General features: G+C 44.7%; 1 protein-coding gene across 1 annotated transcript in view; it reads left to right on the top strand.

The window, feature by feature from the left end:
- The window catches only part of ATP2C1 (ATPase secretory pathway Ca2+ transporting 1), a gene marked incomplete in the record, with an annotated part of 2,099,819 nt that overhangs the window by 1,831,989 nt on the left and 250,889 nt on the right, over positions 1–16,941 (top strand). Inside the window, 1 exon segment of the mRNA XM_044066734.1 lies at positions 10,552–10,699. Within this exon segment, the coding sequence (XP_043922669.1) occupies positions 10,552–10,699 (148 nt within the window).

Below are 16,941 nucleotides of genomic sequence, written 5' to 3'. Positions count from 1 at the left end.
TCTGTATTAAGTAGAGTGAACTCTAGACTCGGAATATGATCTCATTGTACTCTGATAAGTGAGCAAATGAGATGGACCCAGGAGAAGTGTTCTAATACAGACTTACAGGAGGGGCGGGCAATTCCAGAGCCACCAACACAGGAACAGGAAGTAAGGGTGGGGAACTAACTGCAGAGAGAGACACAGCACACTGTTCAGAAACACAATTCGGAAACAGAAACAATGACAATACAGTACTTTTAAAACTGCAAGTTTGTACTTAACAGAATACTAAAATACACCACTGCAAGTTTCACTTAGCTTCAGCTTCTAATGCAGATGTTTGTAGCCAAGCATAAATATTAAGTAGATGTTCGCTGTGATCCATGCCTTAAAATTTCTTCATCTATGGTCCCAAAGACATCTTCCGGTGATTAGAAACACTGCCACAGTGATTTGGTATGGTACATGAACACATAGGGAGCTACCAAGTTGTAGTCTCTGTGCAGGCTGGGTATAATGGCTTGTGTGGGGTAGCTCTTCAACACTCATTAACCATCCAAGCATCTTAGATTCTTTCAGAGCCAAACATAGTTGTAGACAAGTAGAGCAGGACAGACCCTCACAAATGGAAATTGAATGAGGGGGTTCTTCCATGAATTGATCTATTTGTGGGATGCACCTCAAGTACATCTGTTTGCTTCCTTTCAAAACAGGCAGCTGAACAAATTGTGTTCCAGGACTCCTTGCAAGCAGGTCTGGAAACATTTTCATTCTGTGGGCAGGAGTATTTCTTTATGGTTTCCACCCTTTCCAGTGATATCCACTGTAGTTTTGAAGATTCAGGACTCTGCAGAAATAGTTGTAGAGACTCCCTTTTGCTCAAGGCAACATCAGATGTTATGTGATCCTATCTCGCCTACATTCTGACTGATGGGTTCGGAGCCGATCCCTCGGCTCCGACTCGGCACGCTTATGCCAAAGAGCGAAGTCTCTTATTGGCTGAGCTTACTATATCCCAGGATGCACCACTACCAGTCCCCCAGATCTCGTTTGCCGCTAACCTGCGAAGACGTGGTCTCGAGCTGGCTGAGCTGAGTAGTTATTTTTGACTAACTTTTTCTGTCAGTTTTTGCTGTTTTCTCTCAAAAAGCTGTTTTAACAGCTATTCTTACATTGTTGTGTGATTGGATTGGATTTGTTGTGAATTTTTGTTGTGTGATTGGGTTGAGTTTGGCAGGCCCCCTTCATCTAGGGCCTTCCCGGTTAATCAACCCTCCTACTTCTACATATAGTAGTAAGGCTTTAAGTTTTTGGTAGCTGTTTGTTCTTACAGGGTCTTCAAAGTCCCTTGTAATTTGTGAGTGATAACTGTAAGCCTATACTTAGGGGTTTCACCAGTAATTGTATTTTTCCAGTCAGATTACTGAAATTCTCCCTATAATGTCTCAGAATCCAAGGCCTTCGGGCTTTAAAAAATGTGTAAAATGTAGTTTCAAAATGTCCATCACGGACGATCACTCGCTCTGTGTGTATTGCTTAGGGGCAAAACATTTACAGGAATCATGTAGCGTATGTCACGCTTTTTCCTCAAGGGTCCTCCAGGAGAGGAAAAATAAATTAATTCTTAAGGGATTAATTAAGCCTTCATTTGAAGAAGCCTTGGCATCCTCTCCTTCTCCGGCCAAAAGAAAAGGGCGTCGGTTCCGACCAGTCCGTCGGATCCGACCGCTAAGAGACATAGGCAGGCCTCTCCTTGGCTCCAAGGACTTGGAGCCGAGGTCGAACGGTCTGCCTCGATGCCACCAGTGTCGACTCCTCTGGCTTGGAGCCGATGGCTGGGGCATCGAGGCGGGTCACCTTCGGCTCCACTGCTCTCGGAGCCGACAAGTCGCCGCTCAGACACTTCCTCCTCGGCGCGAAGTCTACCTCGGCACCGATGGAAGCTGGTGTGTGTATCCCCTCGGCGCCGATACTCAGCGAGTCGCCTCGGAGCTGGTCCCCTAGCCCTTTGGGGCCGTTGGAGAGGCCGTCTCGACCCGTTCTGTTTCCTCTCGGTCTTGAGGATGTCAGATTCTGATATAGACAGGGTGCTCCAAAGACTGTTCCAGTCCCCAGTCTTCCAAAAATTTGTTTGGTTCCGACCCAGTTGGCTTCGAGCCGATGACCTGCCCACCCCATTGCCATTCCTCCTCCGACTGCTTGGCTCCGTCGGAGCAGGTGCTGTTGGAGCCGGTGGAGATCTCAGGGTCGGCTCCGACCCTTACTCCAACCGGGCCTTGGGTCCGAGTTTGGTACGGACGTCTTCAGCTGGACCCGGGGTGATGTTTGGGACCTATGCTTTCGGTTCGAGCCTCCCCTCGGTGCTTGCTGTGGGACTTCCGTCGGCTATCACGGCTCGGGGACGGACACTCCCAGGATTCTGGGGTCCGGCTTTCAGAGCCATGAGGAGTGCCTTGGCCAAGTCCTCTTCGGCCATCTCCCCGGCTTTACCGGCACCTTCCCTAGGCGTGGAGACTGGGTCTTTGGCAGTTCCCCTGTCCGTAGTCAGCGGAGCCCCGGGGCCTGAGGTTACCCCAGTGGGGTTCCCCTCCTCCTGAGGGTTCTTCTGAGCTGTCTTCAGAGGAACCCCCAAGGAAGAGATTGTGCAAGAGGAAGCACGTGGACTCCCCCGAGTCTATTACTTCAGACACTGATCTGGATGATGCAGAGGGGTCCCCGAAGTCGTCCTCGGATGATGTCTCATTTGCAGACATCTTAGAGATCCTCAAACAACGAGGCGGCTGGATATCCAAACCCCCCTCTGCTGACGAGTCAGTGCTCCTCAAGGCCTTTGGGGCTCAGCCCTCCGCCTCCTGGGTGTCTCCGCCCTTCGACGAGCTTCTGGATTTAGTTTGTCAAAGGCGTGGAACATCCAGATACCGTGGAACCAGTCCCTTCTCGTCCAAATAAATTTTTGTCTGCTCCCCGAGAAGGAGTTCCTTACTAAAGGCGTGGCTGTAGATGCCATGGTGGTGGCATCTGCTACACAACAGGGCGTGGCAGAGGCTTCAGCGTCCGTCCATCCTCCTAATAAGGAGTCTAGGAGTATGGACAGGTGCGGAAGTGCACCCTGACTTCAGCGGCCTTTACGTTAAGGTCTCTGAATTATTTGGCACATTTTACCAGGCTTCAGAGGGATCTGGTCAAGGAGTTGTCAGATTCCCTCTCGGGTAACCTACCTGAGCAGCTAGCCCAGTCGGTTAGCTCTCAGTTCGCTATCCTTACGTCAATTTCTCACTTCGTCCATGAGGCTCATTTCCTATGCGGCGAAGGGGTAAGCGGCAGGCACAGGCGTGGCTCTACGGAGACAAGCCTGGCTCCGCTTGTGTCAGTTCGGAGGCCTTCAAGTCTTCCTTCACCGACGCTCCCTTTGATGGGACGTCCTTGTTTGGACCCAAGGTTAATGACACCCTTACCGCTGTGAGCAAGAGGGAAAAACTTTATCTGCCGTAGGTGCCCGTTATTCCACTCCCTTTCGGCCTTACCCCAAGGCTAAAGGAGGGGAAAATGTGGTTCCAAATCTCAAAGTTTTTCTCTCAACAGCAGGAAGATTCCCCTTCCAGAGGCAGAGGACGGGAAATTTTTCAGGGAGACGCCGTCCCAGAGGCGGCAGAGGGCCCGCAATTCTGGAGACCGCGAGTCCTTTCGTGGCTCTTCAGCCTCCCACACGTCATGAGGGATTGCCCGGCTGTGCTGCTCGAGCCAGTCGGGTGTCGTTGCCAAGCACCTAAAAGCCTGGGAGTCAATCACTCAGGACAGATGGGTGCCGGATCATTGCCGGAGGTTACACCATCCCATTCACATACTGCCCCCACCGTCCAAAAGAATCCCGGACCCACCACCCAGTCAAAGGGAAATGGCAGCCGCAGAAGCTTTAAAGCTGCTAGAAAAGGAGTCATCCAACGGTCCCCACAGACCAGATCGGATCAGGAAATTACTCCAGGTTCTTTTTAGTGCCAAAAAAGACAGGGGACCTGAGACCAATATTGAATCTCAGCAGACTGAACCAATCCGTCACGAAATCCAAATTCCGAATGGTCACGTTACAATCCATTCTCCCACTGTTGGAGAAGGATGTTTGGATGTGCTCCATAGACCTCAAGGACGCCTATTATCACATACCGATACATCAGGCGTCCAGGAGGTATCTGCGCTTCAGCCTGGGAGTCAGTCATTACCAATTTTGCTCTGCCCTTTGGTCTCACCACAGCCCCAGGGTGTTCACCAAGTGTTTGGCAGTAGTGACTGCTCACCTGAGAAGTCTTGGATTCCAAGTGTTTCCCTATCTGGACGACTGGCTCCTGACTGCAACCACCAGGCATCTACTAATGGACAACCTCAAAGCCACCATCTCCTGGGTGTTACCCTGGGGATTACATTCAATTGGTCAAAGTCTGTCTTGCTGCCCTCTCAGCATAAGGTTCATAGGAGCAGAGATAGACTCAAGATTGATGCGTCTTTCTTCCTGCCGAAAGGATCCAAACTTTACAGGGCCAAGTTCAAGCTCTAATCTCGAGATCCAAAGCCCCAGCCAGGATGGTTCTACAAGTTCTAGGCTCAATGTCTGCCACGGTTCTTTTAGTTCCTCTGGCAAGATTGCACATGAGGATTCTTCAGTGGCTATTGTCAACGCAATGGTCCTTTCAGGATCTTCCCCTCAATCATCACATCATGATTACGGAAATATGCAAAAGGGACCTTCGCTGGTGGCTTCAGACATCCAATTTGGATCAAGGAAACCCCTTTGTTCTTCCCTCTCCAGTGGTTACCCTGACCACAGATGCCTCCCAGATAGGGTGGGGGGGGGGGGGGCATTGTCTGGGCAGGCTAGTTCAGGGCTCCTGGCTTCCAGACGAAGCTCTTCTCCACATCAACGTGTTGGAGATGAGGGCTGTACTTCTATCCCTACAGGCCTTACACGAGTTTCTTCCTCAGGGCATCATCGCCATCCACACAGACAACATGTCGGTGGTCTGGTATCTGAACAAACAAGGAGGGACCAGATCGTACCCCCTTTGCAGAGAGGCCATGAGAGTGTGGGAATGGGCTGTAGCTACCAACCGCTTCTTGGTAGCGACCCACATCCCGGAAGGTCAAATATATTGGCAGACAAATTGAGCAGGACAATTCTCTCTGCTGACGAGTGGTCTCTAAACCACACAGTAGCAGCTCAGGTTTTCAGGAGATGGGGGCCGTGCTGCGACCTATTTGCAACTCCACTAAACACCAAGTGCCAAAGGTTCTTCTCCTTGATCCCACATCAGGGGTACCAGCTATGGATGCTCTAGCACAACCTTGGCCAACAGGGCTACTTTATGCCTTTCCTCCAATTCCACTTCTCCCCAAAGTTATTCAAAAGCTTCTCAATTGGGGTCCTCAATGATACTGATTGCCCCATACTGGCCTCGTCAGGTATGGTTTCCTTACCTGAAGAAGCATGCGTGGGCGATCCGTGGACTTTAGACCTAATTCGGACTTGCTAATCCATCAGTTGGGACATCGGCATCAGTCCCTTCAATCTTTGAAATTGACAGCTTGGCTCCTCCACTTCCGACTTTAGTTAGAAAGCACACATTAGACCGGAAGTTGTTCACATTTTATCTTCGCCCACAAACCCACCACTAACAAATTGTACCTCAGTAAGTGGAAGAGGTTTGCTATCTGGGCTCAACTCAAGGGCTTAGACCCTATCTCTGCTCCTGTCCCAGAGGTTTTGAAATTCTTAACATCCCTGTTTAATCAAGGATCTTCTGTCTCAACTATTAAAGTCCAACTAGCGGCTATCTCTAAATTCCACGAATCCATGGATCCTCCTTTGATGAGCAACAGACTATGCAAAACTTTCATTAAAGGTGCGAGCCTATTAAGACCCCCAATTTTTCATCCTGCACCTCCATGGGATCTTGATTTGGTGCTTCGCGCATTAACATCTTCCCCTTTCGAACCGGCTGCTACATGTGAGTTAAAATATCTGTCTTGGAAAACTGCCTTCTTAGTTGCAATTACTTCTGCAAGAAGGGTTTCAGAGCTTCAAGCCCTGTCTATTAAGCCACCGTACTTGATTTTCCACAAGGATAGAGTTTCACTTAGGCCAAATCCATCCTTTGTCCCAAAGGTTTGTTCTAGTTTCTGTCTCCAACAATCTCTGGAACTACCAGTTTTCTTCCCAAAATTCTCCAATGAAGCAGAATACACTCTCCATAAATTGGATGTTCACAGGCAATTACGCTTCTATTTAGACAGGACTCAGCAAGAGCGTAAGTCAGACCAGTTGTTTGTGTCCTTCTCAGATAATAAATTGGGCCAAACCATCACAAAAGCTACTATCTCCAAATGGATCAGAGATTGTATAACTCAGGCTTATTCTTCTTTGAATAAGCAACATACAACATCCATCAAAGCTCATTCTACCAGGGCTATGGCTACTTCTATAGCTTTTCATTCCAAGCTCGCTATATCGGAAATTTGTGCTGCGGCTACTTGGTCCAATCCGCACACTTTCATTTCCCACTACAAATTGGATGTGGCATCTAGAGGGCGAGCTTCATTTGGTTCCACGGTACTCAGGAGTGTTTTCCAGTGAGCCACGCAGGCTTCAGGTGCTAGGGGCGCTGTCCCATCAGGCAGCGTGCAGGCGAGATAGGATCACATAACATCTTTTAGTTATGTACTCACCATAACTTCAGATGTTTGGGATCCATCTACTACATTCCTAAACCCACCCTCCTTCCCCTGCCTTGGAGATCAGAAGAGATTGAACGGTTTTGAGTTCTACTGTTTATCTTGTTTCATCTGACGATGTTATATAAGCAAGGCGTGCATGTGTGCATGTATGCGGACAAACTAGATCTGGGGGACTGGTAGTGGTGCATCCTGGGATATAGTAAGCTCAGCCAATAAGAGACTTCGCTCTTTGGCATAAGCGTGCCGAGTCGGAGCCGAGGGATCGGCTCCGAACCCATCAGTCAGAATGTAGGCGAGATGGATCCCAAACATCTGAAGTTATGGTGAGTACATAACTAAAAGTTCTTCTTTCTTATGGAATTGGCCAAGGACGATCACCACTAGCTTCCTCACAAACTGCACTTATTCACACAAGACTGGGAGTTTAATGCACTCAAATCTCAAACATCTTTAACTTGCCTGGATGATTCAATTCTTATTCCTTTCAGGCACCTCATTTCTTTGGATGTGCAAGAAAACCTGCTTGTATAAAGTCTTATATTGACAAGGGGAAAATATTTTCTAGTTGGTGTCAGGGCAATAACCAGAACCCTGTCAGAGATTCTATACCACTGCCGCTCAAATATTTGAGATCCTTTGGCCATTTCAGCATATCTGCCAATAGATCACGGCCTTTCTTCAATTATTTTGATAAAACAGTTTCGTAATGGAGTTTTACACCTGAAACCTACCTGTAAACAGGTTGCTTCCTTCATGTGATCTTAACCTTTGTCTGGAAAATTAAACTGCATCTCCATTCAGACCTGCACATTAAGTAGATGTAAGGTTCATTACATGGAAGACAGTTCTGATTGCTTTGATGTTTGCAAGAAGAGTGTTTGAGTTGCAAGATCTCATGGCATATTAACCCTATCTGATCTTCTAAGGGATTAAGGTATCATTAAAAATAAATCTGTCATTCTTGTCCAGTTCACTTTGAATCAAGCCATCACTCTGCCAGTGTATTGTCCAGATCATCTGTCATTCGTGTCCAGTTCACTTTGAATCAAGCCATCACTCTGCCAGTGTATTGTCCAGATCCTCATAACAAGAGAGGAAGGATTCTATATACTCTGGGTGCGCATAGGCAGTCCAGGTAATAGCTTGACAAAACAAAGATCTTTAGAAAGCAGATCAGCTATTTGTTTCTTATGTTAGGACAAATAAAGGACAGCCTATGTCTTTTGACTATTTCTGATGGTTGTCCTTGGCTATTGTGTTTTATGTCCACCTTGGTAAGTCAGCTCCAGGAAGTATCAAGGCTAACCCTACTAGGGTCTTTTCCTCTATAGCATATTGGAAAGGGGTGGACAATGGACATATTCTTGAGACAGCTACATGGTCCTCTGTATATGCCTTTACAAGGCATTACAAACTGGATTGTTTTTCTAGATCCATAACTGGCTTTGCTAGGACCATTCCCCATGGGCTCCTGAATCCATGTCCTTCCTCCTCCTCCTCTTCCCAGGTTGGATAAGCTGTGGTAAACTACCCATATAGCCTAAAGGCTACTGCAACAGTAAGTAAGTCAAAAATTTACTGATATGGGTAAATGTAACTTGCATAACTGTTCTTTCCTGTTAAATTTGACCCAGTCCATACATATGATGATAGACTCCCAATTGACTACCACATCTCTGTGGTGGTTAGAAAATCTTTGCACAACTTATCCTTCATAGTATCTCATCAAGGTCCAAAGAAGTTAGTCCCATATTATTTATCCATTGTTAGGCCCGTCATTGAATATAGTACCATGGACACTTCGTCAGTGATTCTCCCTTTCACAAGGCATTATTACTTTGCTCAGAGACTATATTGGTTCCTTATTACTACGGGACTTGGCATTTGAGCCTTAACTCTTGGATGTCCTCCCATTTTGTTTCACCCAAAAATAGTACTGCCTGCCATTCAGCCACGTCACAAACCCAAAAAGAAGGCTCACATTTCATTTGTTCCATGATGGAACCGTCCTTGCTGAGTCTTTGAAATGGTAACATATATATTGTTACCATTTTAGTTGCTCTTTGATAGGAACCTCCATGGTAGGAGACTGGTACTGTCCTGTCAATCCAATCACAGCTAGAGAGCTCTCCATCCATTGTCTGCATTTGGAGTTCAGGTGATGTGAAACAGCATGAATGCCAAATGTGCTGCATTTTTTTTCTTGATTTGCAAGAAATGCACTCCATCAGTGTTTGAAGATGACTTGGTGTGCTGAGGGGCTAAGTATGTCCTCTTCTCCATTAGTGCAATATGAAATATTATATATGTTAGCATGTGGCAAGCACAGCCTGACTGTGGAAATCTTAGAAAAAATGGGGTCATACTGGAACAGGTGAGAGTGTGAACCCACTCATAAGCACCAAGAGTGCACCAAGAGTTTGCTACAGTATGATGTTCCTGTTGTTTAACAATTTATTATAGGGTTTGCTCTTCACTGCCCGCCAGTCTGTTTGTTCCTAATGGCTAAGAGTCATTAATGTGAGGTCCAATTAGCCATTAGGATTTTTTCTGTTTATCCTGTGTTGCCACATACCAGCCTGATATCCATGGGATATCACAGCACTGATCCGTCTACTCATATACACTCCCATTTATTAGTCCAGTGCTGCTACTTTGAGCAGGCAGCTTGGTGGAAATTCATGTCTTGGCCCTTCTGTTGCAAGCCTCAACTTCTTCCTCTGCTTAATGTGAGTCATACAGTGGGTGAGGCTGTTCACCCCCCCCCCCCCCATGATGAGCAAGCTGGCATTGGCCATTCATTTCTACCTTTCTCACTGCTTGTTCAGCTGATTGGATCATAGTCGAGGTTTTATTCCTTTGTGCCATGAAGACAGCAGATGGTCAGTTTGGCAAAGGGAATAGAGGGTCTGGGTATAAAAAGAGATTTAGGTACATGTGCATACTAAAAAAGAGGAGAGAGAGGGTCTTGGTTTGGATGCATTATTTTCTTAGGAGGCAGGTGATAAGATGTGGCATTAAGGGTACATGGATGACATCTGGAAGTGAGATAAGTCAGGACAGACACGAGGAAATAATTTTGCAAAAGGGTGCTAACAAACAGACAGGGTGCAAGGACCCCTTAATTCATTGTCCTGATTGTATTACATAATAGGTTCATAGGTGATTACTAAGCTAACGATCCCGGGGGCCTTTTTAAGGATATAGCCATGCTTCCCAAATGTATCAGACAAGTTTTGATGCCCTGGGATTATTTTAAGGGGTATATGTAGGCTTGGGCATGGACAGTCAACCATTCATAGACTACCTCTGTCCACTATGTTATGTATAAATCAGAAGGATCCAGGGATGCCAAGGAGAAAGTAGGTAAAGGACTGGGTAAGAATGTGGAAGCGAGAGTTACTCAAGCCTGATGCAGCACTCAGGCTGGCACAGACCGTAAAGTGAATCTTGTATAAGCTTCTTTTCTTATGTTCCTCATTTCCTTATGTTAGTGAAATTCATGTTAATTGTTTGTGTTTCTTACTTAATATCTTTATTCATTAATGAAGTTATGATTACTGATTGTGACAAGTGTGATCCTGGGTTGGTACATGGAACCACATGGAGATATGTAGGTACCATGCTGGCAGCTTTCTTGTTAGTCTTGCTTGTAGCCAGTGTTCCTCCAAATAAGTGCAGTAGGTGTAATAAATTGTAATCTGGCGTATCAGCAGTTAAATCACATACGTTTTAATCTGTATATAATTTCTGTACATATCACAAGACACACATATACAGTATATTCTCCATGATAAATATTGTTACCAGCCACTTATACTTTGCTTCTGTTCCTTTGTTTTTAAGCTTGGGAGTTGAACCTGTTGACAAAGATGTCATTAGGCAGCCACCTCGAAACGTGAAGGACAGCATTCTGACCAGAAGTCTCATAGTTAAAATCCTAGTTTCTTCCATTATTATAGTTTGTGGCACTCTCTTCGTGTTTTGGAGGGAGGTAAGATTATATGACATGTTAATTATTGCATAAGTTATGTAAAGATTTAATATGTAGTAGCATTACTAATTTAAAAAAATGGTAGCTGATTTCCAAAATAATTTCAAAACTTAATGTGAAAAAAGTGGTCTTGTTGAAGGTAGACAGAGCATGTTGCTAGCTATTCAATTTATAGAAATCTTAGGAACAAACAGGTAACTTGAGTCTTGCAACCATTGAGCCCTCACCAATGCTCAGTGTTAGCACATAAAGATTAAAGATGGCAGACCAGTCAAGCTTGGGGTGAATTTATGAATGCCCACACAATCATCCAAGTCCCATTAATTTGCATGGGGGGGTCTGTTCCAGAGTTGAGGAAGGTGTTGTGTAATGAACATATCTCTCCATCATTGTTTTATTAATCTGCTGGTGAAGATTCAAATCCTTGGTTCTAGTGTTTGTGTAACTATTTGATTTGTGGTGATACAAGAGATCTGTGACCATAGGGTCCTTAATGGCTCAGAAGGTAAGGCACATATCTCTCCTCAAGAGTCTGTAAGATACCAAGTACCAGGGCAGTCCTTCCAGCCTTTTCTGGTAGCTTAGTGTTTTTAATCCAGTGATGATCTAAGTTGGGAATCTATGTAGTCTTTCTACTTGTTTGATATGTCTAATGAGATATACACCAAAGGGGAGCATTATAGTCAGTAATTGACCTAATTAGTGCATTCAGGACAAGGTGAAATCCCTGATTATCTACTTTCAACAAACTTCCCTGAAGGAAGTCAGTTACCTCAATAGAGTATCTTTTAACTGTAGGGTAAATGGCATTCACAACTCTGATGGTGCCCCCATAATAAGATGGCATATAAGAAAATTCCAGCAGGTACCTCAGGGGCACTGCATCTGGCAGTAATGCGAATGGTGTGTACAAAGAGGTACAGAAAAAACCACAAGCCCCAGTCAGTCATTGTTTGATAGTAGGTGCCTTAGAAGCCAGAAGTCCTTCGTTTAATAGCAAACAGCACATCCATGATGAGGTGTGTAAGCAAGCAGGGAGGGATTCTTTCACACCCCCTGTGCAGAATTGTGGTGGCTGCTTGGGAGTCGGACTTAGAATCTGGCATGCACATAAGGGCCTCCAAAATTCTATTTCATCAGAATTTCCTGACAAACCATTTAAGTCTCTGAGTGGATGCTGGACAAAGGGGATCTATTTCTGTACTTGGTCCACAGATGGGGTGTGACAGAAATAGATCTTTTTCCTTCTCCAAACAACATACAGCTGAAGAAGCTCTGCTCCAGAGTAACACATAAAATGGTGTGGACAGTGAATGCCTTCTCCTTCAGCTTGGCAGTACATATATCCCTTTTTGAGCCCCCTGCTCCCCAAGGTAATCCAGAAAGCAAAGAATTAGAGGACAGAGATGCAGCTAATTTGCACCTTTTTGGCCCAGGCAGCATTGGTTCTTTGTCCTCCTAAAAGTGTCAAGGGAAAACCTGTTCATACTGACTCAGAGCATAGATCTCTTGACTCAGTTCAAGGTCTGTCTGATAAGCCTGGATCTTCAGACACTCTAACATTGCTAGACCTTTTCACAGAGGATGTGTTTAACATTATGAATAGAGCTAGGAAGTCTGCCACCAGAAAATCTTACCTAGCTAAATGAAAGAAGTTTTCCCCTGGTGCCAAAGGAGGAATTGGGAAAGAGACTCCCTTTTCAGCATCATTGTCCTTCGTTCTGCAGGACCTTTAAAAATTGTACTGGTCACAGCTGGCATATGCCTTAGTGAAGGTACAGCATTCAGCCTGCTTGCTTTATTGATCCATCACTATTGTCATTATTATCAGTCAAGCAGTTCTTCAAGGGGGGTTGTTACATTTGAGTCTGCCTAGAAAGAATATTTCTCTTCTGGGGGACTTGAATTTTGCCTTAGAAAAAGCATATATGCGTCATTCAAAACTGCATCAATGATACCCCTCAATTTATGATATGGAAAACAGCTTTTCTGGTCACTAAATCAGCTAGGAGAATTGCTTAATGACAAGTACTAATATGCAAGTAGCCATTCCTGTTTTTCTGCAAAGGACTGCGTACATATCCTTCCTTTTTCCATTGTGGTCAGAGGAATCTCTCTGAAGCTATCAGTCTAGTTGCCAGTCTTCTTTCTAGATGCACAAAGTAGAGGAAGAAGGGTTTTTCCCTCAGTAGGCAACTGAGATATCAGTACTTTGTATCTTTTACATTAAAAAGAAAAGTATGCTAATTTTGAAGTAGAACATCTGCTGGTAGGTAAATAGTATATTTTCTTAATCTGCTCATAGTAAAAATCCTGAAAAGTAAGGTGTTAATTACAGACACAGCAACCACTGTTGCCTTTTTGTAAGAGGAGTCAGTACTTCCCCACTTTACCGGGACAGTCCCTCTCTTCAGGACAGTCAGTCCTGAAAAAAAAAAAATGGCAAATGTAATGAGATTGCAGGACATAATGCAATCATATATTATATTTTATATTTTAGTTATATAACATATTTATTCTATATCTAAAATCTAAAATACCTAAATGTTATAAGAAACAAACTAAAAAACTAAAAATAAAAGCTTTTTTATTTTAAAAAAAGTTAAGTTATCCTTTTTATACTTGTACTGTATGGTATGTGCCTTGTAAAAAAATGTTTGTTTTGAAAAAAAAATGTCCCACTTTGGCCATTTGAAAAGGTGGCAACCCTAGGAGTCAGTATCATGCCATACTAAAAATAGCAACTTAATCCTCTGTCCACACCATTTCAGTGTATTAACTGCCTCTGGAAGCAGAGCAGGATTTGCCATGGCCATCTTACATGGTCTTCTGCAGCCCAGTACATCAAGCTAACCTCTACCCAATCCTTCCAGGCTCAGGAAGTCTGCTTATAGTTATTACTACCACAACTGTGGTGTATACAATGAGCATATTACAGTTGTGATAGGAACATATATGTTGAAGTAGGAATACTGCTGCTGTCATGTTTGTGTGTCTCCTTCCCCGATTTTCCTCTGAACATCCTAAGACTGAGGTGGGTGTGGTTTCCTTTCCCTCTCCAAGATACCCACATCTAGCATCCTCCAGTCTGGATGGATTTGACGAAGCCCAGATTCTAAGTCCTGTGAACTCCTGTGGTAGAAACATACTGGAAGATGGTCAAGGTAGGCTCTCTGACTGGATATGAGTATGCATGGCAGACAGATAGGATACCCCCTACCTTTTGCTCCATGGGTAAGAAAGAACCAAAAATGTCATGGAATTTATACTTTGAGTGCAGTGGTGTTCCATGTACGTGGATGTCCACGCAACCAGGAAGAAGTAAGGATTTATAACTCTGAGAATCAGGCTAAAAGTTTAGGTCATCTCCAGCAAAATTCCCAGTGGTTATGACTACTGTAGCAGTGATTGTGAATGAGCATAAAGTTTCTTACACAATTTTATGTTCTCTTGGGTAATGTTAACTGTAGACAGAATGGAATCTTGGTAAGTGGATTTGCAAACTTATATGTTCAAACTGTGCCATATTGCACATTTGTTCTCCTGCATATGTTTTATCTTGTTTGACCAAACTTGTGTGGGCAGTGGTTTGAGCTGCAAATGACAATTCCTATTGGGACATTGTTAATGTATGATATAGATTATGAAGTGACCTCAAACCCGGTGTCCCCAAAAGTGTGCATCAGTACTGCCATTGTTTTTTTTTTGTTTGGTTCATGGTGTGCTTGTATGATTATTTATATCTGTAGGGGGCAAACTGAGCTACAGATGGTATTACAGTTTTTATGTAACTGAACAAGTGACAAGTTCCTTGTCTGGCTGAAAGTATTTGCATGTTTCATGCGTTCAGCCTGTGTGGAATGCGTATGCTAAAGACCATCACTTTTTTTTTTTTTTTTTTTTTGCTTATTTGTCCCCAGTAGCTGCCAGTCATCAGCACTCTCTCAACTCATAGCCCATTTCCTGTTCACTGAGAATGAAAGCTGGCCAAGAAAAGTTCTCAGGTGGTTGTCAGGGATGGCTCAAGGGTGTTTATATTGTTGGCCCTACAGCCCCAAAAAGTCTTGACTATGTAAGGGAAGTGGGCATGAAACTGCCTGTTCTCAATAGGCATTGCCATCAAGGAGTCCCACCAGGGAAATCTTATAATCTCTGCATGCCCCTGAGTGCGTGCAACCCTCCTCACCCCACCCTGGTAAAGTGCACAAGCCACACCCCTTCACTCTCCTCCCTCCTTTTCTGGCTCCTTCATTGCTAGAGCTACCTACTTGGGGGCAATTGACATCTGGGGCAAGAAAAACTGAAGAAAATGGCGTCGGATGCATCTTATATACCCCTGGTGCACTGACGTCAGGGAGGAGGCGACAGCAACCAACGCCGGACCAGGACTTTGGAACTCTGGCCGACTGTGGGACCGCCTGACGGCAGGATAACCCAAGTGTAATGACTGCAGCAGTGTGATCACTCGAACATCTACATTTATGGTAGGTACAAAACTGTACTTTCTTCGTGTTTCACTGTTGCAGTCATCACATTTCCGGTTATCTGCTTGCAGTAGCCCCCAGTCGGCCTGATTATCAAAGTCTTGGGTCCTGCGTCGGTTGCTGTCTCATCTTCCATGATGTCTGGTAGTCAGGGGTATAAGCATGCAGCTGACGCCATTACATCAGTCTTTCTTGCCGTGCGGTGCCCGAAGCAGAAGCAGTTCGCAAGTGCCAGTCGGCCGACTCCTGAAATTTTCATTTTCGAGTTTCAGAACCAAAGTCTTCAACTAAAGTTAAGTAACCCGTTGGGGAAACTTTTTCTTGCTTTAAACCGATGAATAATTGTATTTCTTGTGGAAAGCAAATACCTCTCAAAGATTTTCATTCGTACTGTATTCCTTGCCTAGACCCTGACCACGACGTACCTTGCTGTTGGTTTTGTGCCTTATTTAAGCAACAAAGTATTCATCATCAGTATATTTACGCTTCTAAATATTTTGGTACTCAGTTCAATTATCCAGATATCTCTTCGGTAAGCCATCCGACTACCGACATTCCGAAAAAATGCAAAGATAAAGACAGAGACAGGCCGCCTAGGTCCAAAGCTGCCGACAACGCTTCTCCTAAGCCAGTTCGCCGGTACTCAGTGAGGCGCTTTTGCAGCCCCTGATACCCGCTACTTCAAATTTCAGGCCTCTACTGAGACCCATTCAGAGTCCGGTGTGCTGCAAGATTCTTCAAATGTGGAACCTGCGGATGTCTCTACCTTGGATGGGTCCGGAGCCGCTGTGCAGGCACCGGCTTCTGAGGGTGTACTCAGGCCTACTGACTTGCATATTAAACCAATGCCATCTTCTTTTTCAAGGCCTAAAACTCGAACTATGCCTAGAAATCCGACGCCCGGACCGCATGGTCAGGCCTCTATGCCTAAAAAAACAGATGATAAGAATGGCTGAAGACCTTATTACTTTAATCAGGGGAAGCCAACCCTCCCCCTCTGAAGACCTAGGACTGAATTTGCTTATAATACTTCTGAAAAGATTCTGAAATTTCTGTTTCCTCTGATAACCAGGATTTGCCCTTATCTACCTACGAGAATTCTGATGCAGAGGACTCTATTCCCTCTGCTTCCCCCCAGAGGATTTCTCTTTTGGTGAAACCCTGCATTCTCTTAGGGAGCACTTTCACTGGGAAAGCCAGGATTATTCTGATTCTAAAAAGAGGCTTAGGGATTTCTTACTCTTGCCCCAGCACAGGCCTTTAGCTATTCCTCCTGTACTAGACATTGCTGATGCCTTTTCTGAATCTAGCTTGGCCCCTGACTCTTTACCTCCTGCTCCCAGAAAACCTGATAGATATTACAGGGTTCCTAACTCTCGCAAATTCCTTTTTAAAAATCTACTGCGGATCCTGAGACGATTTCACAGGGACCCAAGAGCATCAAGGCTACTACTGCCAAAAATCCTACCCCCTCTGATAGAGACTCCAGGGCACTGGATAGATGGGGTAAAAAATTATACACTTCTGCAACTTGGCCATTAGGGCCTTAAACTGCCAGTTTCATCTGTTAAAGTATCAGCAGCATATCATTGGATTGCTTAAACAGAAAATTATGTTGATTCCTGATTGTGCTGAAAATAAGGATTTACAGGATTTAATGCATTCTGCTGAACAGGTTGGAAAGCATACTTTGCAATGTGGTTTTGATTCATTAGAGGCATCTTGCAGGGCTGCTGTCACTGGGTCTGTACTTAGAAG

This window comes from Protopterus annectens, chromosome 3.part1 (genome assembly GCF_019279795.1).
Source record: "Protopterus annectens isolate FY-2018-M chromosome 3.part1, PAN1.0, whole genome shotgun sequence".
NCBI lineage: Eukaryota > Metazoa > Chordata > Ceratodontiformes > Protopteridae > Protopterus > Protopterus annectens.
This window is presented reverse-complemented; position numbering and strand designations above follow the sequence as displayed.